This window comes from Pezoporus flaviventris, unplaced genomic scaffold, assembly GCF_033815535.1.
Source record: "Pezoporus flaviventris isolate CSIRO_AGI_PZ_B2104156 unplaced genomic scaffold, CSIRO_AGI_Pfla_v1 ptg000013l, whole genome shotgun sequence".
In the NCBI taxonomy this organism is placed as follows: domain Eukaryota; kingdom Metazoa; phylum Chordata; class Aves; order Psittaciformes; family Psittacidae; genus Pezoporus; species Pezoporus flaviventris.
This window is the reverse complement of record NW_026892561.1, coordinates 18,445,018-18,469,029: the sequence shown is the minus strand read 5'-3', so window position 1 is coordinate 18,469,029 and position 24,012 is coordinate 18,445,018. Positions and strand designations below refer to the sequence as shown.

The 24,012-nt window shown below is 39.4% G+C and overlaps 2 protein-coding genes across 3 annotated transcripts in view; one reads left to right on the top strand and one right to left on the bottom strand.

Annotated features, from left to right (window-relative positions):
• LOC133268612 (regulator of G-protein signaling 16-like) overlaps positions 1–24,012 on the bottom strand; it is a 427,729-nt gene that overhangs the window by 1,068 nt on the left and 402,649 nt on the right. The window lies entirely within an intron of this gene.
• Positions 1–24,012, top strand: part of XPR1 (xenotropic and polytropic retrovirus receptor 1) — a 105,919-nt gene that overhangs the window by 59,695 nt on the left and 22,212 nt on the right. For both annotated transcript variants that reach the window (XM_061451977.1, XM_061451978.1), the window contains exons 3-7: positions 10,016–10,117; positions 15,721–15,944; positions 19,740–19,889; positions 20,297–20,380; positions 20,646–20,727. In XM_061451977.1, coding sequence (XP_061307961.1) covers positions 10,016–10,117; positions 15,721–15,944; positions 19,740–19,889; positions 20,297–20,380; positions 20,646–20,727 — 642 coding nt within the window. The remainder of the gene's footprint in view (positions 1–10,015; positions 10,118–15,720; positions 15,945–19,739; positions 19,890–20,296; positions 20,381–20,645; positions 20,728–24,012) is intronic.

The window sequence follows — 24,012 nt, the reverse complement described above, 5'->3', positions numbered from 1 at the left end:
TTAGGTTATACAAGTCTCAATTTGGGCAAGTGTGGTAAGGGTGCACAGGCTGGTAGTGCAGCACAGGTGATAGGCTTGTCAGGTTGCATTTGCAGTGATGGCTTTATCACTGTGACAGTGTTGATAGTTTCTGGAGCTCTTATTTCAGCATAAATTTTCTTGTAGGACTTGCTCATGCACAACCTGAAGAATAAAGGAAAAGAAAGAAAAAAGTATATACATTGTAGAAGTTGATATTTGATGGAGGGAAGGAGAAAGAAAGTGGGGGAGAAAGCACTGAAAGAAGATGACTTAAATTACCTTTCAAGATGATTCTGCCGTGCATTTATCTCGTTCTTCAGATGAGTGGGTGACGGGATAAGTCTGTGGTGATATGCAGGTATAAACTTTGTTCAGTTGTTTCTGTTCTTTTCTGGGTAGAAGATTTTCTTTCTACTTTGTACATCAGTTGCCATACCAAATGTCATCTGCACCATGGGGGCTGTAGACAAAGGGAAATGTCCACAAGGGAACATACGGAAGCTTGGACCTGTTGCTTAGCTAGTCATGTGCAGAGCATCTTTGGTACAGATAAGACCTGTGATCACAGGTGTCTTGGAAAGGCTCATCAGATCCAGCAGAAGACATCCCTGTAAGGACATGTGGAGGGGATAGTGAGCAGCCATCCTGTCCAAGAGTACTTTGATCAAGGTGTTGCCTGTTTCAAAGGTCCCAGTACAGCTCCATAGCAAAATGTTGCTGCAGTCACTTGTAACACCACGTTGCAGTGAAATTTTATATTACTTTGTTTTCTAACTTATTTCTTCTTTCAAGATTTACATTTTTAAATTAAAATAACTATTTTTGTTCCTATTCAGAATAGTTAAAAGTATTCTAAAATATCTTGGAAGCATTTTAACATTTGCCCTGGAGTACACTGAACTAGCCAGCTTGTATCCAAGGTAGGAAAGGCTTTTTGCCATGAATGCATCCTTACAGAGTTTGTAAGGAAGGAAAGACTAGAGGCACACGTGCAACTGGAGTGTTGGCAGGAGGTTAGGTGCTGTTGAGAAAAAGACCAAAGCTTGAACATGTTCAATCTGTTTAACTAATAATCAAGACATTTACTGTGTTCACATGAAGCGTATAGTGATTTCAACTCAAGTGAGTTGTGTTGGCTTTACCAGCGTCTCCTTGTCAGCTGAGCTGTGGGGTAATGCTTTTAGTCATCTCTCATCACGAGATAGACGTGTTGAAGGGGGGTGATTTGGTATTTCAGTTAAATCAGTCTAACAGGTAGTCGCTGCCAGGGGGGTAATCTCCTGCTCACTTCCTCCTCCCTTACCTGCAAGGAGCTCTTTCAGAGTACTAAACCACAAGAAATTAGTTTGCTGATCAAATAGGTTTTAAATGCTTTTTACTTCTAATGCTGAGTAGTACTTTAAATACTGGATTAACTTTCTGAGCTGGTTCACTGTGGACTTGGATGAGCAGCAGTGAAGGGGCAAGGGAAGGGGCAGCCGGTGTGTGTCTGATAGAGGGCATAAAGGGCAGCTGGAACTGCAGCTGAAACGCCACATCTCTCCTTCTTCATGCAATTTTTGTGGGAAGAAAAGACTTTATCTAATAATGTAAGATTTATAAAGTCTTTATCACCACTCTTTTAACTGGCTGTAATTACTCAGTTTTGTTTTAATTCCTATCTTGTGGTTTAGGTTATGTCAGATGTTCTGAAAGTTTTTGTGCAGTTTTAATGAGAAGGTAATTACTGTTGCTTAGTAAAATTCTGGAAATAAAATTATTAAAACTGGAGGCGCAATAAAAAGAGCATAAACAGTCATTTTATTTGAAGTTTTATCTCCTTACAGATACCATTTTTTTGTTGATTAAAATATTCACAAGATTGAATGTCTTGATAAATACGAATGCATATTTAGAAGATTGGAAAGGTTCCTCTTATTTCTCTTTCCATGCCGTGAAGTATGACCTTCATTCAGGACGTGGGGCAGGGAAAGAATATTTTTGCGATTTAGTGTGAGGAATCTCTACTATATTCAGCACTGGAGCATTTCAGTTTCCTTTAATTGCCCCTTGCTGCTGTTTCCAGTCCCTATGGTAATTTCTTGCATCACTTTGGGGCTGGCCCAAATGCCCAAAGCTATATGACTGGGATGATCTTCTCCTCCCTTTCCTGGAGCTTACATATCTATTTGTTTAAATGAACTTGGCTTAAAAGGTCAGGAGCCCTAGCACTCGTACTGATAATCAGCAGAGGATTTTCTTAATTCATAGAATCGTAGCATGGTTTGGGTTGGAAGGGACCTTAAAGATCATGTAGTTCCAACCCCCTGCCATGGGCAGGGACCGAGTTTTGCCAGGCTGAAGTGTGAGGTGGGTGAATATAAGCAGAAATTTCAATATAAACTCCAAGCACCAGATTTTAAATCAACAGTTCTGGTCTTGGTTTTCCATGTGTGTGCTTTTGTGACATTCTTTGGTTTTAGATGTTCAGTTGGGTTAAGGACCAAGTTGAGCAGTTTAGGGACGTGTCCTTGTTGCCATCCATGTGAATTAGTAGAAGGATTTTTTTTCTTTTTTTTTTTTTTTCCTTTGTACCCATATAAAACACAGCTGTGCTTATTTCCTTGAGGCTCATTCAATGGATCTTAACAGCATGAACAGATACTGGTAATTTTTTAGTTTGGTGGCCCCATCATTGACGAGGAGGAAAAACTTTCAGATGCAACATTGCTCAGATTAAAGGCTAATGAAAGATCTCTCTTTGCAGAAAGAACGGATGGCAGTGCTGAACTCTTATCTCATGTGGCATCTCTCAGAGGTGTACAGGCTAGTTCAGACCTCTTGCTCATAAGAGGCTGGAGTATCTCAGCGTTACTTAACCTCAAATGTGTAAACTGTGATATAGGGTTTTTTTTGTGCAACCATAATTGCTGCTGTCTTGTCTCCTTTAAATGAAAGCCAGAACTCAAGGCAGAAGACCAGCAGCTTGAGGAATGCACAGGTGTGTTGTGTAACCAAGAACTACCCCACTGTGATCCTGGTAATTCCACAACACTGCAGTATCTCTGCATTGCCACTTACTTGCCTAAACTGAGCATCTGTTACCGTTATGTCTGGACAGGGCCCTCATATGCACTAAGTTAACACTGTTACTCTCCATTCTTTATCTTGGAGTCTGCTAATGGTCAATGTGAAATTTCATCTGGATTCTTAGCTCTGGTTGACCATCTTTTCTTCACCTTTAAGTGCATGGCAGTATTTCTGGTCTAGCTTATTAAGAAACTTCTGCAAAAGCACATAGTGAATCTTTACTTCTTGAAAAAGGTAAGAATTTAAAGGTTGTTCTTAACAAGGGAAGGCAGGTATTTAGAGTGCTGTCACTGTACGATGTCTCCTGGCATCCAGGTCTGTCCTACTGTATTAACAATATTTTTTGTGGTAGGTTTTAAAATATGATTGGACATTTGTTCTACTACTCACCCTGCCCCTCCCCGTCACAAGCTTATGCCTTGCTGGCCCTCAAATCTAAAGTACCACATAGCCTAGGGTCTGTAATTCTCCTGGGCATATTGATTTTCCCAGTAGTTCAGAAGCGAAACACTGTAAAATCACTGAAGCATCATGGTCACATACACAGACAGAATGGAGGTACAATCCCAAAGCTGAGACAGCACTGGCAGTTTGCAAATTCAGACAGCAGTGGTCAATTATATCAGCAGAACAGGGGACAGCTGGGAGGTAAGCTTACAGAGGCTTGGGGTCATCTCTGTTCCAAAGCTGTGTCAACCTACTTGGGCTTTTTGCACTCGTCACCCCCCAGTCCAGCTACTTTGAAAGCAGTTATTTAGATCGTCTTCCAGGTGCACTAGCCATGCTTTATACATATCTGCTGAAGGGTTAGAATCTTTTTTCTGTGAAGTAAGAGAATTTGGAAAAGGTCAGGTTTGAAGCCTCGTTGCACAGATGGCCTTGTGGAGCTCTTGTCACAGTAAATACTTGTGTAGCTGTGCTTTTACCAGGAGGTTTGCTCTCGCATTAGTGACTTATTTGTAATAGCTGACAAAGGCTGGTGCTGCCACCTTTGTTTGCAGGATGACTTCTTATGTGTGCTAGGTACTTGCCTGAAGAAGTGAACCTGTAGAACAGCTGTGCAGCTACCCTGCAGACTATGAAACCTGACACTTTGAGCTACAAAGCTGAGAGCCAACCAGCTGGGCTACAGCTGTCTTCTCACATCTGGTACTGCATTGCCTGCTTTTTCTGCACCCGAAGTTCATACCAGGATGCTCTTATTCCTTTAGAATCTATGTTTATAGAGTCACAAATATAAATATTTTATAGTAGGCACTTGGTTGGATATCTAGCTTGTACACTGGTTGTGGAGGTTGCTTTTTCTTTCCAGCTAAGTAAGCCATCTACAAGAATACTTCATGAGATATCAGTGATACAACCTAAAAATAAGGACGCAAAAATTTTACCAACCTGAAAATCATAATTTCTAAATGTATTTTGAAATAGACTCCATTCATTCTGGGTCAGTTGGTAAAAACAACAAAATGGGGAACCAAAACCTGAGAGGACATGTGTTGGTGACTGCAGCCGTTCTTGCCTTCTCCTTCCCCACCCACACATAAACACTGCATGTACAGGCAACACCAGCCTTGTTTACTACCTGAGTGGTCATTTTTTATTACTAGATTTCGGGACATAATTTAATAACCAAGTCTAATCTGGTCTAAAGCGGTCGTTAAGTGAAGAGCTGACCAGCTCGTCCATGATGCTTTAGAAAAATAGGTATAGCCTGCTATGAAATTTTTTTTTTTTAAATATTAACTTGTGCATAAACCTTTCTTGCTGATCTCATAGTATTTTGATTTAAGGTCCACTTTTTGTTGGTGGAATAAATTTCAAGAGAGAGATGCACACTATTACACATGTATGTACAATTTGCAGCTCAGAATCAAAGTTGGAAGAACGTGAATGCAGATGTTCCTTATTTGCAAGCAGAGTTGGCTTCCTTCCTATAGCATGTCCTAGAAAGAAATCTCCATATCTGTTCTGTAAGCACTTAGAAGTCTTCTCATACCAAATTTTATTTACCCCAAGATTGGACCTGAAAATACATGGAGAGTAATTAATCTATTGGAAGCTTTCAGTGAGTGATCCAATTTGCAGCTGACCCAGGTGTGGCTTTCTGTTGTGAGGAAGGGAGTTCCCTTGCGGAAGAACCTTTCCTTTGGAAAAATACCCCCATAAACATGAGGAGGATTCATTAGAGGTGTAAAGGTAATCGTCATCCTTGCATTTGTGTACTACACAGTTTGATTCTAGTTGTAAATTTTCCACTACTCCGTGTAAAAGGTTGGAGAGCTGTATAATCTTGGTGCTGTAGAACTGTCAAGAGTGTTAGAAAATTGTCGTGGCTGAGTATACGGACAAAGCTGATGGAGGTTTGGAAACAGATACGGGTTTTCATTATAGTGACCCACTTTGCTAGAATTTTGACTAGTAATGAAACTGGCTTTTTTTTTTTTTCCCTATATGCCATTGAGCCTCCAAGTATAAGCAGTTACTGTCTTCACAGACCTGGGAACAAGGACCAAGGAACCTGTGTTTTAAACCTTGTTAATTTTTCTGAGCACAGTTTTAGGCCTATTTGAGCCCTGTGTACATGCCTTTTAGCTAGCAAGGGGCCAAGGATGGTGTGTAAAATGTTAGAAGTTTAGCATATTCAAAATGGTGCAGATGTTAAACTTAAGATCACCTGTTCAGTATGATTTGATGTGTTTAATGCTAATGTTGAGTTTGACCTTTTTTTTTCTAGCTGAATAGATGGCAGAGTCCTCCTGATAAATAAAATTGCCTCCTCTCTAGGTGAAGTGTTGAAATAATCTTACTCAGCTAAAACAGAAGGTGATTTGGAGAGCTAAACCTGTGCTGATCTCATAACAAAGCTAATTAATACTTATTAGTTAAATGCCCCTTAAAATTCAGCATGATAGACTGAAGGATGTTTTTAAATGAATACTTTTAGAGGGTGCAGTTCTAACATAGAAAACTTTTACTGTGTGTTTTCTTGCATTGAAGTAAGTAAAGCTGATCAGGATGCTGATCATTTGTTTATACACTAGATCTGCAGAAAATGAGAAATTGAATGAACAGTTGACAGATGCGCTGAGAAATGAGTGCTTGAGACAGTGTCAGAATATAACTTGAATGTTAATTTTTAACTTCATGTTCTATTTAAGATTTGCCAGTGTCTGAACTCTGCAAACTAGGAAGTGTGGTGATAGGGGAGTTCATCCAGATCACTGCTGGTTCACTACTTGGCTTTGCAAGGAAAAGCAAGAGCCTTCTAGGCTTACTTTATTCACAGCAGGAAATTGCATAGGAAGATGAGGTTGTGGAGCTGCAATATTGATCAGACTATCTTCTTGGCAACCTTGTTCATGGCAACTTAGTGGAGCTTAGGGTAAATGGAGAATTAGGGCTATAGAGAAAGGACAAAAGGAAGCTTACTGCTGGCCCTTCTTGGCAGCAATAACTGGATGCCTTTTAAAAACAGCTTCTGTTGTCATGGAGCTTCTGAATCCAAGGCCAGTTTCTGGCACTCTGATTTTCTCATGGCAAAAAACGTTGTCCTGTCCTAGCCTTGGGGGGAAAATAAATAAATAAAGGCAGTAGCCTTGGCAGCACTTGTCTATTATTGCAGCTAAATGACTGAACTGCAGTGGGAATGGGACCAAAGTGAAAGCTTTTCTTCACAGAGAATCCTGATTTTTAAAGCTGGCATCCACCATGGTCTGCAGAATCTTTTGTAAGAAGGTGTTTGACATTTGGAGAAGGATTTTGAATAGTTTGTATAGAACTTGTTTTCCTCTGAGTCAGCGATGTTTTGAGGTTGAAATAGAGACCTGAATTCCTGAGCTCAAGGTTTTTGGAAGGTCTTCCAGTGGTGGTTGGTTTGTGTTTTAAAGCCCATTTTCCTTTTCCAAACTTCAGAGATAGTCAAGCTGCTTAATACACTTAATTATCATTTCCTGAAGTGGTCAGTAATGTACAAAACAAGATATTTCTTAATGTATTTGGCATTGATTATGTTAGTTTAACAGTATGTTAATTTGCTGAGCTTTTTCCTGTTTTAAAAGGTGATATTTTGACTGCATAGAACTTCCTGATGATTTTTTTGTTGTTGTTGTTAGTTCTTGGATAGTTCCAGTGTCTGAAGTTTAAAAACTTCCTTGGTTTTATTTTTGCTTTGTAAATATACTGAAACCTAGAAACCAGTGATGATGGAAGTGGTTTGGTGTTTTCGAAGCAGGAAAACACTGTGTGCTTTTATTTCTATATGACTTATTTTTAAAGGCAGGAAATGCTGATTACCCCATGTCAGAAAGCCTGTATAGGAAAGTTTTTCTTCTAGAAATATGTAAACTCTTTGGGCTGAAGAATTTGCCCTTCAGGTCCTTCCTTAAGAGTCAGCTCTGTTTTAATACTGTCTGGTCACTGTTACTTGAAAAGCTTCAGACAGCTAGTGAATAAAATCTCTGCATATTAAGTATTGCATAGTAATTTCTATTGCTTCACTGTCTGTTTGTGTTTTGTCTGCCTGAATTTGAGGCTGTTGGGTCAAGGATTAGAGCTCTTGCAGGCAAGTTCAGATTGGCCTTTCAGGGTTCCAGGGTGGGATGTCGCAACTGCTGTGACTCTGCTGTTAGAAGTTACCAGCCCCAAAGCAAGAGTTATTTTCTGTCCTTCTGGTTTTAGGCTGCCCACAGAGGGATCTGTGTTGAGGCACATACATGTTCAGTTCTGCAAAGTCTGCACTGGGCCAATGACCTCGAGCAGGGGTGTAATGACACCTCGGGGCTGTTCTGGCTTTTCTTCAGCAAAGAAGAGTTGGAGCCCTGTCATTTCAGGGTTTGTTTGCATAAGGGAGGGAGCCCTTGGCCTTGGGAGTAGCTGTGAATCTGCAAGTATAAACGTCAGGTAATAAAGGGACCCCAGGAGCCTAAACCTGGAGTTTGGAGCAGCCTTTGGAGCCCTTGCAAATCCTTTTCTACAAGCCCTTGGATAGTGGAATTGTAAACACCCATCATTGTTTTAAGACTGTTGTTTGTTTTTCCCTCCCCTTTCATTCTTTAAAGCATAGAAAATTTTGAATGCTGAAAGTTTTGTGTTTAAATATTCTTGTGATTAATACTACTCTGAGGTGATTTTTACCTAAAAAATTAATGCTAAAAGTTTTCTTAGTTATTATAGTCTATTTATCTGCTAGTAAGTGAAACTTTTCTGAAGACACTCATATTTTCAATTTAATAACATGTATTTCAAAATCTATTTCTTGTTGTTATTAAAACTATAATAAAATCTTATTTTTCCTCTCTGTAATAACACTAACTTTTTCAGACTGTAAGGCTGAAATTGAGGAACTAACTATGGAGGTTATGAAGAGTGCTTTATTTCAGCATTAGGAACATTTGGATAGAACAGTGCTAAAATTTGTAATTATAGTGTGTTGTCTTTAATTTTTTACTCATTAAACTAATTTCTTAATTATTAGAAAATTCATTCTGTCTTTGAAGTTCTGCCCTTCTGGAGATGCTGTGCTGTAATTTTATAACAAAGTGACCAAATTGCTGCTTTAATATCAGATTTTTACTTTAATTATGGAATTGTAAATTGTGCATAACTTTTCCAAGAGTTAGAACAGTCCCAGAGCAGCAGGGAGGGAGAAGTGTGGGTCTGTTCATGATTGCTGTAATTTAGGCCTCTTCCTTTAAACTTTGCTTGTGAGATGAGGTTTTTCTTTTCTGGGAAGAAGATACTTTCCACATAGTTTCCCATGTACTTGTCAGGCATATTTTAGTTTGCTGTGATGCTAGGTTTATATTTGAAGGGTTACAGTGATGAGAAGAGAGGAATGGTAGTTGAACCAGCGAGTCCTCCTGGGAGGTCAGATGAAGCCTTTAGTTAAAAACTCTGCACTTCTAAATGCCGTTTGCTAAGTTAGGATGAATACTTTTCACAGGCAGCTCTGCTCTTCAAGAGCAAGACCAGTGCCTGTGGTAGGTTTAGGTCCCTTATACAAGTCCCAGTGCAAAGTGTGCTGCAGTGTTCTGAATGCTGGTGAATCTCTGGGGGAAGTGATGGACAAGCTGGAAAGGGCATGACATAAACATGCAGCACTGATAGTACTTGGCTTTCTGGGGGAGGAAGAACATAAGAAGATCATAAACCCTATCTTTGATAAAGAGGTTTGATTTCACTAAAGTTAGTATTGGAGAACTTGCCAGTGCCCTAGACTGGAGAGTAGAATAACTTCTGGGTGGGTAAATGTAACTTAACCCTGACATATAGTGCTAGCATGTTGAGAGTGGTTATGATGCTGCTTAATCTGCTTTTGTTTTGGTTGGAAGATCTTTCCCTGATTTGGCTTACCACATGGTTGGAGAAGTGGTGTGGGAGGGAGGAAGGAGACCACCCCTGCAGTGGCTGTGTGGCTTTGTTCTGGATTGATGTGGCAGATGAGGGGTGGCTTCAGGGTGCTGGAGGCAGCAGAAGTGGGCAGGTGGGGATGTGGTGTGGTGTTTCCTTTCCACTGGTGTGCATCTTTGCAGTGGGTGCCTTTGTGATGGTAGGTAAGATGCCTTTTAAAAAAGTTCATGTAGATATAAAGAGCAGTCTTGATCCAGGATGGCTGTACAGGTGCAGTTGCACAAGCTGGGTTAGGAATTGGAAATGAAGGATGTGAGATCCGCAGTAACACTTGAAGGATCAAAAAAGATAATGAAAACTTTGGCCAAGATGCAGTTACTGCTTATGAGTTTTTACCTCTTAATCTTTGTATAATTCCTTTTATAAGCAAATATGTGTTCCCTCAGAACCTTTAGGGCCTTATTGTTCTTCCTTCTCTATATAACGAAGAAGGTGGATTTACTCTGAAGAAATATTTCCATGGCAGTCACTTAGAAAATTGTTCTTATCTTCTTTTGTTAAAACTTTTGTTTTATAGACACAGATGAAGACACAGTGAAAAGATGTTTTGCCACGTTTGAAGAGAAGTTCTTCCAAACCTGTGAGAAAGAACTTGCCAAAATCAACATTTTCTATTCAGGTAAGGTGCTTATTTGTGTATATTTGTGGAAAATACAGCAACACAAAAAGAGTCCAAAGCTCCCAAACTTTCAGAGTAACCATAGTGGTCATGCAGGTCTACCATCAGGTAATTATAGGACGGGTTTATATGGGAAACTGCTCTGGTTTAATCACAGATGTGAAGCCTAAACCATGGTATTTGCATGGAGGGAAAAGGAGGGCAGGTGATTTCATTGGTCTGCAGTAGTGTTCTGCTGAACTTCAAGAAGATGCTCTTATCTCAAGTGGTAGGGCATAGGCAACAGTTTCTCACCTTATCCATGGTGACAGTTTCCTGTGCATGTTTTAGTTGTGCTAAGTTCCTTAACTGGTGTTCCCTGAGCTTGTGCACGAATAGCTATCATGGACTTGCCCCGTATCATAACTTGACCATCCTGATGTGTCCAAGTTTTAAATTCTTTCACATAAACTCCTTAAACTTTCTGGAGTAGGTCAGCCAAGTAGCAGTTTGTCATTGCCTGTGTATAAATTCCTGTTTAGTAAATTGAGTAAAAATGTAATGGTAAGAGTAGGGATTCCTAGGGGTCATGTGTCAGAGTGCTGTTGTTTGTTGTTTTCCCGGAGAAAGTTTGCTTTCCCATCCTGTGTTTTCTTTAGAATGGGATAATTGGAAATTCACCCTGTAATATTGCTGCAAAAAGCTTAGTGTTAGTGTGATCCAGTTCCACCCACCATTACACTTCAGCTGGTTTTCTGCCTCTTTTGCTAAGGTTTAAAATGGGTTTTCAACTAGAAAAGCATTTAAATATGAAGACAGTGATGCCTTGACTTCTGCTATACTTTCTCTTAACATGTTGACTTACTAACTTTATGCTATAAACAGGCTTTTGCAGCACAATATGGTACCCTTTTCTATTTCTGACTTTCATCTGGTAACAAAGACAGTTGAATTGTGCAAAATATTTTAATAATCATCAGGCGATTGCTTTATTGCTGGCTATTTTATTGCTAGCAAAATCTGGGTTGTGAACATGAGAATAGCTGAAAGCATAATAGATGCAGTAACAGTGCACTGCAGCTTGCCTCTGTCTAGCTTACATCTAGGCAAGTAAATCTCTTTTGGGCTGGCTATGCCTGCTCTCCTGGCTCCCTGGAGCCGTGGTATTTTGCTATAGCCAGAGCGGAGTGGGTGTCAGAACAAGGGCAAAGAGCATTTTGTAGGTAGAAGTGATATGTTTTACTAGGCCAGCTGGGTTTTATACTTTATTGGCGTTTTCCTACATGTAATTCATACATATGTAACTGAGAACAATTGTTCTGCTTTGTTTCCGTGTGGGGTCTTTTGTTTTTATCCCAGGTCTAAGATAAGGCATTTATGCTTAGAAACTTGTCTTTCTTCTCTAGTTATATCAGATCCTGTGTATATGAGCTAGACTCTGTGAAGGAGGTTCTGTCAATTTAGATGCACAATACAGATTATAATTTTCCCTAATGAGGACCTGCTAGAGCACGTGCATCCACATGTACATGTGCACCCATTCCAGCATTGTTTAAAATGGCACTAATAATATAGGATAGGATTTTTTCCATCTTGCTGTCATTTCAAAAATGTTATAGAAGAGAATACATGTAATTTGAAAATCTTTTGTGATAAGCTTAAAGTAAGTCTTTTACTTGCAGAAGTGACGTGACTTTAACAGTATGGAAACCCTTATTAGGATTATTAACGTTAAGCTATGTCAAGAAATGTTCCATCAGTGGTTCCTCTTCTTGATCATGTCAGAAATTTGTCACCTCGGACCCTATTGTAACTCCAGGTGTGTGTTAGCTTGGATTGTGACCTGGTACATTCTGTCTGTTACACGTTTATCATATGTTTTATTACACACTTGGCTTTACAATGATAAATATTGCCATTTTCAAGAAAGCTAAGCCTTCTTTTGATCCCTGCTTAATTTTGTCATCTTCTTGATCCCTGCACTGAGGGATTCTCAGTGAAGATTTCCAGGGATTGCCACAACATGGACAACCCTGTCCTCTTAGGATAGGCTCCTCCTGGACCTCAGCTCCTCCCTAGTGTACTTAGGGTCGGAGTACCTGCTGCATAATGCTGTATGCTAAGGTTGTCAGCTCTTGTCAAACATAGCCTTAATTCCCCAGACCATTATTGCAGCTCAGTAGGAAGTAAAACAGCCATTAACTAAATCTGATTTGATAAACAATTTGTGATTATTTGGACTATGCTCAAGAAAATCTATACTCAATTGAAAGAAAAAAGCACAGAAGTAAAATTTTCAGATGTTTCCAGTAGGGCATGCCTATTCAAGTGCTGAAGTTTCATTTGTGGCCAGTTTTGGTTTGTGTTTGGGATTTTCTAGAGGGGAAGTTTGTTATATTTTAAGCTAGCATCATCAGGATTTGCTTGGGCTACAGTGTAGCTAGTAACATTTTTGTGGTTAATTTAGGAGATGGTTTTGTTATTTGTAGGCTTTAACTTGGTAAGCAAAATAGTGAATATAGTAAGTACAAGTAGGAAAAGGAAGGAGTGCTGAAAGAGCCTGCCTAAAATGCCCAGACTCCTGAGCTGGATAGCTGCAAGGAGGTATGGGCTGTTCGATTATCTCCTCTCTGGTGAAACAAGTTTTGATCACAACCATGGCCACGTGAGCTGGAACTTGAGAAACTGTACTAGTTCTTTGATGTAACAGCTTTTCTTCCATGATTCTTATGTGTGAGCTTTTCTTTACACTTGGAAAACGGAGTCAAAACAACTTGAAATTGTATAGCTGAGAGGCAACTCTTTAGACGGTGGTTTTAGTCAGGATCTAGAAGCATTTCTGGGGCAAACCTGCGTCTTTATTGCAAGTACTTTTGTTGAAGTCTTCCCCTGGTTTCAAATTTCTCCTTAGTCTTTGCTGTGAGGTTACACTTGAGCCGAAGACTTAGTGGGCATCATGTCATGCGAAATGCTGCCACACAACAAGTGCTTCCAGTTTCCATGTGTATGCTGCTTTTTTTCTAACTCTTTTGAGTGACATATTTTTTTAAAAAAAGTCACATTTGGGAGTGCTAGGTTAGTGGTGAATGACTTCTCAATCGTTTTGGAGTGTGCTGTAAACTGAGAAATTAATCTGTACTCTGCTTTGCTGTTTCCCTAAGCGATTCAGTATGAGCTTTTAAGAAGAGCAGCACATATTTTGTCTTATTTTGCTTTTGCAATGAATCTCCATGATAAAATCATACCTTAACTAGGTGAAGTCAGTTGTGGACTGTATAACTGGAGTCCATGTGAGAGAGAGCAGGAGGGAGAAGAAGGTGCAGGACTGCTGTTTCTCAGGAGGGAGTCAGTTGCCTTTAAAGCCTCATTCTTAGAGAACTGTGGTCCTCCCCTACAGATGTGAGAGGGCAGTGCATAATAAAGAAGAATATTTGTGTTTGGAGATGATGCTTTCTTACTGGACATTGCTTTGCAAAGAAGAAAATTGCAGCAGCAGTTTTGAGACTATTTCAAAGCACTGTGTTTCCTTTAAATATTGTTTTGTTAGGCTTTTAGTTGGCTTTTTTTTTTTTCTGGACATAGGGAAACTGGAACATAGTTTCAATTTAGAGATGTGATTTAAACTCTCGCATATTTAATAATTTGATCCAAAGAAATCTCAGTGTATCACAGTTTAATGTGGCATTTTGAATATAGTAAACTTGTGAGTTTTATTTATATGAAGGCTTTTGATTCTAACAGTTGCTCTAATAGATATCTGTTACTTCTTCCTGAGAAAGTTCCTAAAGTGGGGAAAGATTTTTGCAGTCTGACCTTGTGTGTGTTAAATATTATGTAATTGTAGGCTGTGGGCAGACAATTCTTGCTGTGGGCAAACGATTCTGACTGTGGGCTACATTGCCTCTCTTCAGTGGAGTCCTTGAAGCTATAGAAGTTACCAGGGAGGAGTTGTCCTTTCCTGTCTTTTTAAAACATCTTACTTTAAGTAAAGCTTATAATCAAGAAAGTTAGAGAGTTTCAGGCTCTTCCATACTTGATTTTTGTATATTGATTCCAATTTTCCATTCAGAAGGGCATTCTCCTTCTGGAAAATACCTTATGCAGAGCACTGTATAATTATTTACAGATGAGGTTTGCTCTTAAAATTAATCAGAATTGAGTAAGACTGAAGAGAAAGTCAGAATTGCACCCATAAGAGTAAATCTTACTTCGAGGGAGGTGCGGCAGCAATTGAAAATTACAATTAAGTTACATAAGATGCTAATGAAGGGGAATTAGATTGACAGCCAGGAGACTGTTGGGCAGAGTTTTGAGTGGTGGAGGGACCGTGGGGCTCCATGGTTTCTGCTGCGGTGGTGTGTGTCCTGCTGGGTGGAGGTGGCTCCAGCCTCTGCTCCAACACTGTGAACCTATTTGTTGCCTTCCTGGCCAGCGCCACTGCACATGGTCCATGATGAGGCTTATCAGCAGAGATGCCAAAGCTGTGACTAACGCCATAGGGGAGGGAAAAAGATTGGAGTGAACTAGTTGTACAGATCAAAGAGAAAGATAATGGTGTCAATTATGCTGGTTTTAGCATTAAAAAGATTTTTATTTAGCAAAAAATTATTTTTTTCTAATAGTACATGAAGCTGCATACTTAAAGAAACACCTTTTTCATACTTGAGATGTGAGGAAGAGAGGCTGACTTCTTCTGAATACACATCAAAATGATATTTAAATTCAGGTTGGCTGTTCCTTTAATCAGTAAATAATGAGGCTATGCTTCTAACCTGCATGAGCCTAAACTGAGGAAGAGAGGGATGTATTATTACAGCAGTTTGTGTACAGCAGCTAGTAGTGTTGTAATTCCTGATCAAAGCAGAAGCTGTGTTTGTCTGTCACTGTGAGCTTGGCAGAAGGGTAGCGTTGCTCTCTGAGCAACAAAATTCAGCATCTCATTTGAAGTGGGGTTTGTTTTCTTTTTTTTTTTTTCTCCTTGGATTTCCTTACTGTCATATAAAAAGATAGTAAACACATAGTTAGTAGTGGGTGCACAGATATGAAAAGTGCTTTGCTTACTAAACTGTCAAATTTCATAACATTGTCTAACAGTTGGGTTTTTTCCTCATTTGCTTTTTGTGCATTTGCTTTATTTGAGAAAGGCGATCAGCTTTCCTTTGTGTGCAGAGTAGACGTGTGGTCACTGCTTTGGTATTTGGATGAGACCCTATCTGCCTGGCTGCATCCAGCTGTGGCTCTGCCGATGTGGGGGGGCCTAACCCTGCATCCTTGTGCTGGTTTATAGCCTCTCGGTACAGGCAGCAGCTGAGCAGGTTGGTCTTCTTCCATACCATACAGGTATGCGTAGAGTCCTGGAACAAGCATCCTCTAGAAGAAATCAGATCTTGAGTGGAAGTGGAGAGGTCCGAATTCATGTCTTTAACTAAAAGGAGCTTCATAGAAAGGAAATATGGAGAGTCGTGGAATTTAATGCTTAGGAGGGGAAGACATGCTGTAGGTTATTCAATGCAGTGCTTTTTACCTACAGGCATGTTATTTGAGGAAAAGGTATAGTGCTTTTTACAGGCTCAGTAGGCAAGTTGCTATCCTCTCATCTGACTTTTTCCTTTCTTTGCTAACAGAAAAGCTTGCAGAAGCTCAGCGCAGGTTTACTACTCTCCGGACTGAGTTACAATCAACTTTGGATGCACAAAAAGAAGCCAGTGGGGTTTCCACACTTCAGCGGCGCAGAAAGCCAGTCTTCCACCTGTCCCATGAAGAACGAGTCCAGCATAGGAATATCAAAGATCTGAAATTGGCCTTCAGTGAGCTCTACCTCAGCCTCATCTTACTGCAGAACTATCAGGTACCTGCAAAAAGATGTGGGTTTACAAAGCCCTATATGTAAATGACTCTGTGTATCCTTCAGTTGCCTCATTCAAGCTGTTATTTTAATTTCTTCCTTAATTTTGGGTTCCCTAACACTTAAGAAAAGGCAGATGCCTAGCAGCTAGCAGTGTAATGTCTTGTTGCTTTTTGTTGAAATAGAATTGCTGAGCTGACCTTCAGAAGGAGCTTCCTTTGTCTTCCTTTTCTGGGCTGGCTGACTCCAACACCCTTTGCCCAGGCATGGCCAGAACATGAAGTTGTATCAGTTCCTCCTCCTCCTGTAATGTGTTGTTCCTGTGCAGGGCTGGAGCTGGCACACTGGGGAAGAAAGAAGCTCTTTTATCTAATATTTGTAATGAAACTTGAAATGCTAACATACTGTTTTCTCTTGGCGTTACCATGGTAGTGACTGTGACCTTGCTATATCAGAATTTCTTGTTAAAACATTCATTAAAAAAAAAGTTTTCAATTCTGTAAGATACAGGCTTGTTTGCCTTGAAGTATGAGAAAACCAAATCTTTACTTGTACTAGGGTTTCTGGCACGAAAGGGCATGGTAAATATTGCAGATGTTGATACTGTTCCAAAAATCTTGAAGCAAAAATCTGAAACTGTTATGATCTTTTTTTCTGGGACAGCTCTTTTGGTGTTAAGTACTCTGAAATGCTTTTACATGTCTTACTGTGAGGGTTTTTAGCTTGTTAAATAAGAATGTTTGAGTTTAAATTTAGTACATCTATATTTAGAGATTTACCAGCATTGTACTGGAGAATTTTACTAAACAAAATTAATTGTTAGAAATACTACCTGCAGTATGGGCAAACTTAATTCTACCAAAATTTTGAGTATTCGTACCATTCCTAAAGTGATGTTATTATGTCTTTGAGTACATGTCTGGAAACTATTTATGGGTTTCTCAATAAAGCCCTTTAACTGTTAGAGGTAATTTCTGGTTCAAAATCCTGGGAAAGTTAGAGTATCTGTAGCTTTTCAGGAATGGAATGAAACAGTATTACGTGCTGTGATTTCTTCAAGGTTTGTTTTGGTTAAAAAAAAAAAAGTTCTTGGTAACAAAAGTCACTTCTGAGGCTTCATGGAGAATTTAAATAGTGGTGACATAGGTCATTAATCTGGAAAATCTTTTCCTGCTATTCATCAGTGAAGAAGGGCATGTTACACACCTATATTTTTGCTACCAAGAGTTCATTGTACATACAGAAAATGTTAATGTAAATCCCATCTGGATTTGATAGCTTTCACAGTATCCAAAAGGAGCAGAGCTTCTTTCTACAACATATTGAGAATGAGAAAAATTAGTTCAAATTGGTCTTGAAGTTTAGGACAATGAGTACAAGTACTAAACCAGATATAAAACCAAATCCCAGAATACTTCTCTTAATCACTTTTGATCTTAGCGTTTAAGAACTAGGAGTATTCTAGCTCTTCAAGTTTTGGAGAGGAAAAACAGTAACCTGGTGGGAAGATGACATAGCTGAGGCCTTCATGTAGGTGGTAAAGGGAAGTCAACAGCAGCATTATAAATATCAAGCTATGACTTTGATGAAATGCTGAAGTCTTGAGGTAGGTTACCAGGAACAGAAAACACATTTGAAGCAAATTCTAATCTGTTAGACTGAAGCAAGAGCAAAAGCAGCATGCATTCATGTCTAAGGTACACAAACCAAATGTCAAGTGGAACTGTAACTTGTCTCCAGGGCAGCTGATATTTAACTTGCCAATGATTAAACATCTGACAAAATTGATTTGTTATTAACAGTAATATATTATTCTAGAATGTGTAGATCTATAAATAGATCTATTTCTTTGAAATACTGTTTCAAAACAAATTTTAATTATTAAATACATAGTATTTACTTATATGTATATAATACAGTGCATTAATCAGGCAAATAACAAATACTGAATCAGCCTTATTAAACTGCTGTGTGTCTTGCTGGTGCATTTCCTTATGCATTTGTATATGAGCAGAGATTTTTGAGTCCACTGACTCTACTTGATCTTGCATTATGTTATTGCATAAGTTGTACTCTTTGGTTTTTACTCGCCTCCAATGGATTGAACTAGTGTCCAGCAGAAATGGAAGTCAGGCTTGGAGAAGGCCCCTTGCCAAACAAAAGCATCATGAATAGCAAAACATCTGACTGTGTGAATGATGTTTGACTGTTCCATCACTGTATGTTCCTTGTCAGAAGCACCACTATAACCACCAGTATTTTTATTGTGTGCTTTGGGCTTGCAGAATTTTTGCAGTCAGAGGATGAAGTGCTGCTGGAGAGGTTCAAGGGTGTCTGGTGTAACCATGCCCAGACCGGCCAAGGCACATCAGAGTTAGGATGGGATTGGACACATGGCATATAAAGTGATGTTAGTTGAGGCTACAGAAAAATCTCTGACCAAAATCATCATTTTGTTGCATAGTTTAATTTCAAGATTCTGAAATGGTGGTCTCCCTGGGTAGAATGCTGGCTTTTCCATAGAAAACAGTTAAAGTCTCTTGTCTGCAATAATGCAGATTGTTACCTCATTGGCTTCCTGCTCCTGTCTCCCTGCCCTCATTTCCTCACCTGTATGGTAGGGGATTAAATATCAGTATACTTGGATAGAAGATATTTCAGTGAGTAGCTGGTGCCTCACCCTAGGGCATGGGATTTTGCGGTTTTCTTTCTTTTTCTTTCCAAGCTCCTTTCTAAGCTTTTTTTTTTTTTTTTTTAGAGATGAATCTTGCCATGATCTGTCTGTGTTCCTACTGTTGCTTGAGTGAAACATTGAGTGTTTTGAGTGGTGTTTTCTGCATAATGAAATGCAGGATTTTGGATGCATCTTGTCACAGCAATTGCCTGCAGTGTGATGAGCTTTGCCTTTCTTAAGTTACTGTGCATTAGAAGAGTACTGGGTTAGTCTCATATATAACTTGAAAATGAGCAATTAATTGTTGTTTTAATGCACCTCTACATACTAGGGAGTTGCATCTCCCACATCTGCAAGTCTAAAATAGTTTTGCGGTCATTGTGCAACGTACGCTGTAGAAAAGGATAGTGCTGTGGGGATGTACAGGTCTGGAGCTGATCTGCGGCATTTATAAATTTTGTACGAGGATTTCCCTTCTGTAATGAATTTATCTGGACAACTTGACTTGAAACTAACACAGAGTTTAAAGAAACTAGAAGCTAGTAGCTTAGCCTTTTCAGAAGGGAAAACCGTTGAAGGATTGGTAATGACTATGATAGTTTTGATAAACATGTCTTTCTGTAGCTTTGTATGTTTCTTAAGAGCTCATTACAACTCCTGCTAATCCAGAGACCCGCTGCCAGTTTGCAGTACCTGGGGTATATGCAGTAAGGTATACCCAGGGAGAGGGAGCATGTCATGAAATAACTTCAAGCATGCAAGTTTTGAGCATGTCCAAAGGTTATTAGTCTTCAGGGAGGTTTCATCAGCATTGTCATCACTTCCTGCATTAAGGAAGAAAGTGGGAGTAATTTGGCTTTTCAGGAAACATGAAGTTTAGGTAGGTTCCTGCAAATAAGCTATATGGCTTTGTGCCCCCGAGTCCCACATTTTTTCTGTTATTTGTAAGGGATATGTATGCCTTCTAATATAGCGGTAAATCAGAAACTTCCTGACAATAGATGCAATAATTTGTTGGGGTTTACTAACTATTCCTTTTTTGCTAGCACTGGAAATACAACCATTTAACTTTCTTGGGACCTGACTGAGTTTAAAAGCCAGTAACTCTTTTCCCTTGTCTGCAGAACCTGAACTTCACCGGCTTCCGCAAGATCTTAAAGAAACATGACAAGAACTTGGAGACAGCACGGGGAGCAGAATGGCGGGTGGCTGAGGTGGAGGTAGCACCTTTCTATACTTGCAAGAAGATCAACCAACTTATCTCCGAAACAGAGGTAAAGATGCTAGTCTGCGTACTGTTCCTCTTTTTAACTAGAAAACAGTGGTTTTTTGTTCACTACTGATTCCTATAATGTTTTGCTCTCTCTAGCTTGTATTTGCCACCAAGACAGCTATTAATTGATTTTGAAATGCCACTGCTTTCTGGCACTGCTTACATAACTTGGGTATTTCTCTTCAGCTGGTAGCTTTTCACTCTGAAAAGCCAGTGCAGTGTTAGCTCGTATTGTGTAACTTGATGCAGCGTGGTGAGCTTCTCCTATCTTTGTTAATGTGTGCTAGGAGAGTATTGGGCCAGGGCTCAAATGTAACTTGGAAACCAACTGTTATTTTTGTTTTTAATGCAGTACCATGTGCTTATCATTAGAATGAACTTCTGTGATGTGTATCTTCATCTCCTTAGGAAGTGGTGACCAATGAGTTAGAAGATGGAGACAGACAGAAGGCTATGAAACGTTTGCGTGTTCCACCCTTAGGAGCAGCTCAGGTAAGAGATCAAGCTATGCAGCAAAGATGCTTCTCCAGCTTGTTAAGGTGCCAAATTAGATTCAATGTCTAAACAAAGTAGTGCAAATAATTGATGTGAGCATGCTCTGTAGATTGTGAGGGGGATATTGTCACATAACCTGCTTTAGTTTGGAAGTTTTGGAAATAGCTTACTTTTCCTAATTTTAAATTTATTCCACAGATTAATCTGACTTTGCTGATAACCTGTTTACCTCACCTTAATTCCACCATTGCTTTGTTCACAGCCTGTACCAGCCTGGACTACATTCAGGGTTGGATTATTCTGTGGGTTGTTCATTGCACTGAACGTCACTGTCATACTTTCAGGTGGGTATCCTTGACTGGACTCGCTGCCTGCCATACCTTGGTTTGGATGTGTTCTCATCACTTAACGGGGGTTTGGATCTGAACTGAGTTGGTCAGGATGTTCTGGATTGAATCAGTCTGAGTCAGATCACACTGTTGTAAAGTATTAGTTCTGCTCAGTAATAGATTGTGTTTTTTCATGTTATATATGCGGATTTTGGACTTCGAATATATTATGGTTTGTTCTCCTGGTTTCCTCCCTATTCTTGGAATGATGTTCTGGAGGTGGAACATCCATCTACAAAGACAGATTTCTGTTATGGTTTTGTGAACACACAGACCTCACTCACCTTGAGACAGGTACTCCTAAAACTTAAGTTTTTCATTAAACTAACTCCCTACAGAGAGTGAGACCAGAGATAGAGCCATGTAAGCACCATGCCACTTGGGACATTTTCATGTAGAAATTTCAGGGATTTCAATGACTGGTTCCTGTTAATGGAATTAATTTAATTTTCTTGTTGGCAGATTTTGGCAAGATTATTTAACAGTTACAATGAATTATTACGTATCTCAGACATTGTTTTTATTCTGCTTTGTGCCTTCTGAGTTTGAACTCTGAGTAGAGTAAAAGCCATGTTAGTACTGTAGATCCAGACACAGTGTTTAATTACAAGCAGCTTTACTAATTGTGTGTGTGATTTCAGTAGTGTTATAACTTGCTTAAACAGTAAAAAGGAAAAGGCTTAACAAATCAACGTGCGAGCTCTTGTATTAGGGAAAGCCCATGTCTGTGGTTTTGACTTAAAAGAAATTTTTAATCAGATGTTTCTGTAATTGAATCCAGTCATCTCTTGGGATAAAATGTCTCTGTTTGAGAGTTTGCAGTGCTTCCCATTTGGTCTTCCAACGGTAGAAGCACAAGCTTGACCTGTCTGTGTGAAGGGTCTGTTTAATGTGTAGAAGCTGCTCTATATTCATCGTGTCTTTTTTCTGTTGCTTATATGTTTGATCTCTGTGTGAGTTGCAAATACAGTTGAAGCCAGTTGTGTTTGCGTTATCTCTCAGTAAGTGACACAGTTGTGAGGAGGAATTCATAAAAATGATTATACCTCCAAAGCAGATGTTACTAACTTACTGTGAATAATAGCTTTGTTATCAGCAGACGTGATCTGTACATTACTTCAGATATTGGGCAAAACCTGTATTCTAACTGCAAAGTGGTTTGTGGTTGTTTTTTTTTTTTCTTTTATTTGGATATGAGTCTGCTAACCTCTCTGCTATATTTGAAAATTATGATTTGATTGACTGAAATGGGATTTAAGTATTGTATGTGTAGAATCTGTGAAACAGTGTAGAACTTCTGCTGGAAAACCCCTTCTTTATTACCTGATTTTACAACTAGAACAGCAACCTTTTACAGATGAATTAATGATATCTTGGGGTCTGTTAGATGCTGCAAATGTTACAGTTGGATCACAGGGAAGTGTCCTCCTAAAGAGTACGAATTTTGAGGCATCACTGTTTCTGTATTAGCTTCCCTAGGTGCCAAGCCAGTATGTAAGTGAAAGTTCATGGAAGTGGACATATGTTTTATTAACCAGAAACCTGTACTATTTCATGCAAAATCTCAGACTCTTGCTGCATCAGTGCCCTGTCTCTTGTTTGAGAATTAGGCTGCTATGCCATTGGTCTTGTAACCAGAGACATCTTCCTTTCTGAACATCTTGTTCAGAGCTTGCATTTGCTGAAAGAATGAGTTGATCAGGTGTCACATACCTGCTGTGACTCTAGCAGGTGACTTTGCTTGTATTTTATTTAACTGGATATGTATGGAAAATCTCTCTGCCTTAGGGCTGTAGTATGGAGGAGCCCTGGACTGGGTGTCACCAGTTTGAGACCAGATACACCTTTGCTGGACACTTAACTGCAAGTTGGTCTTTGGGGGTCTTCAGTCAAACTGCTCAGCAGTAGTGAAGCAAATGGTTCAGTCAGGACACATGAAGAGGGAATCAAATCTAGCCATTACACTGCGGAAGCTAGATAGGGTTTTAGTATCAGAAGAGAGAATATACAGAAATACTCTTAACTTCTTTGTGTTAGTATCTGATCTGTTTGTACTGCTGAGTATCTGTTTTTTCTCCAGAACCAGCTGCTGTTCAACCTGCAATTATGGTCCTGAGCCTAGAAATAAGATTAGTGGGCATTAGATATGGAAGTCATATGCTATACTGTCATGAACCGTGTTCGCCTCGGGATAAACCTTTGTCTGAGTGTTCTGTCTTGAATAGCACGCAGCATATCTGTCCTATTCTGCCTGGTCATGTCTTATTTAATAGTTTTGGGGATGCCTTGTCCTGTTTGAAAGCACCTCCTTTGGTTTTCAGATCAAAATTTGAAATGCTGCTTTTGCAGTTCCGTATTTAAGACTCATTTCTTTCAGCTTCTTCAGGGTGTCTGTCATTTCTGTCCAAAATTTGACTCTCTTTTTCCCTGAATCCAGTAGTCTCCAAGTTATGCATTTAAAGTAGCAGTTCTTGAGTCATTGCTCCTTGCACAATTTTACTCTATAATTTTATGTAGTATAAAAGTACAGATGCTGAACACATTAAACTTCTTATGGATATGTTTGAGAAAAAACAAACCACAAAAAAAACACCCCAAAATATGGAAACCTCAGGGTTGGAATTGAGACAGGAAGGTTTGTGCAAATAATTCTCAGCATCAATTCTGTAAAACTGTATGCTTCCCCCCCCAAGCACATGGGTGAGAAACAATGAAATTGAGGATTCAAGTAACCATATTTCCATATTTTATTTGTGCTTTTCTCATGAAACCTGTATTGGGCAACCAGGTGACAGCATTTTGTAAAGAGGCTTATGCTGGAGAAACCTCCTGCTGTATGAGGCTGCTCATTGTTTGAAATTAAGTGAATTTGTTTCCAAACCCCTGAAGACCGAACAAAGGAAGCAATAGGCTTTCCAGTATTGCTTGTGTTGGTTTTTCTGTTTGGGTGTGGCTGGATATTATATTGCTAGTTATGAATATGTATTACATTACAGTTGTATTGAGTTCAATGATTAGGCACAGTTTACCATTGTTTTAAATGCTGTAAATGGTGCTTCTTGGTTTTGTGGGGAGCTGAAGTATTTGTGTATCTGTCTGTTAGGATTTCATCTTCATTAAACCAGAACATTGAAGTGCTTATAGTCAGTATTTATGCTAGTGATGTCCCACGTGCCGGTAGTATGACACAGAGGACTTACAATGCTGCTAATGACCTAACTACACAAGCTGGAGAGTGAA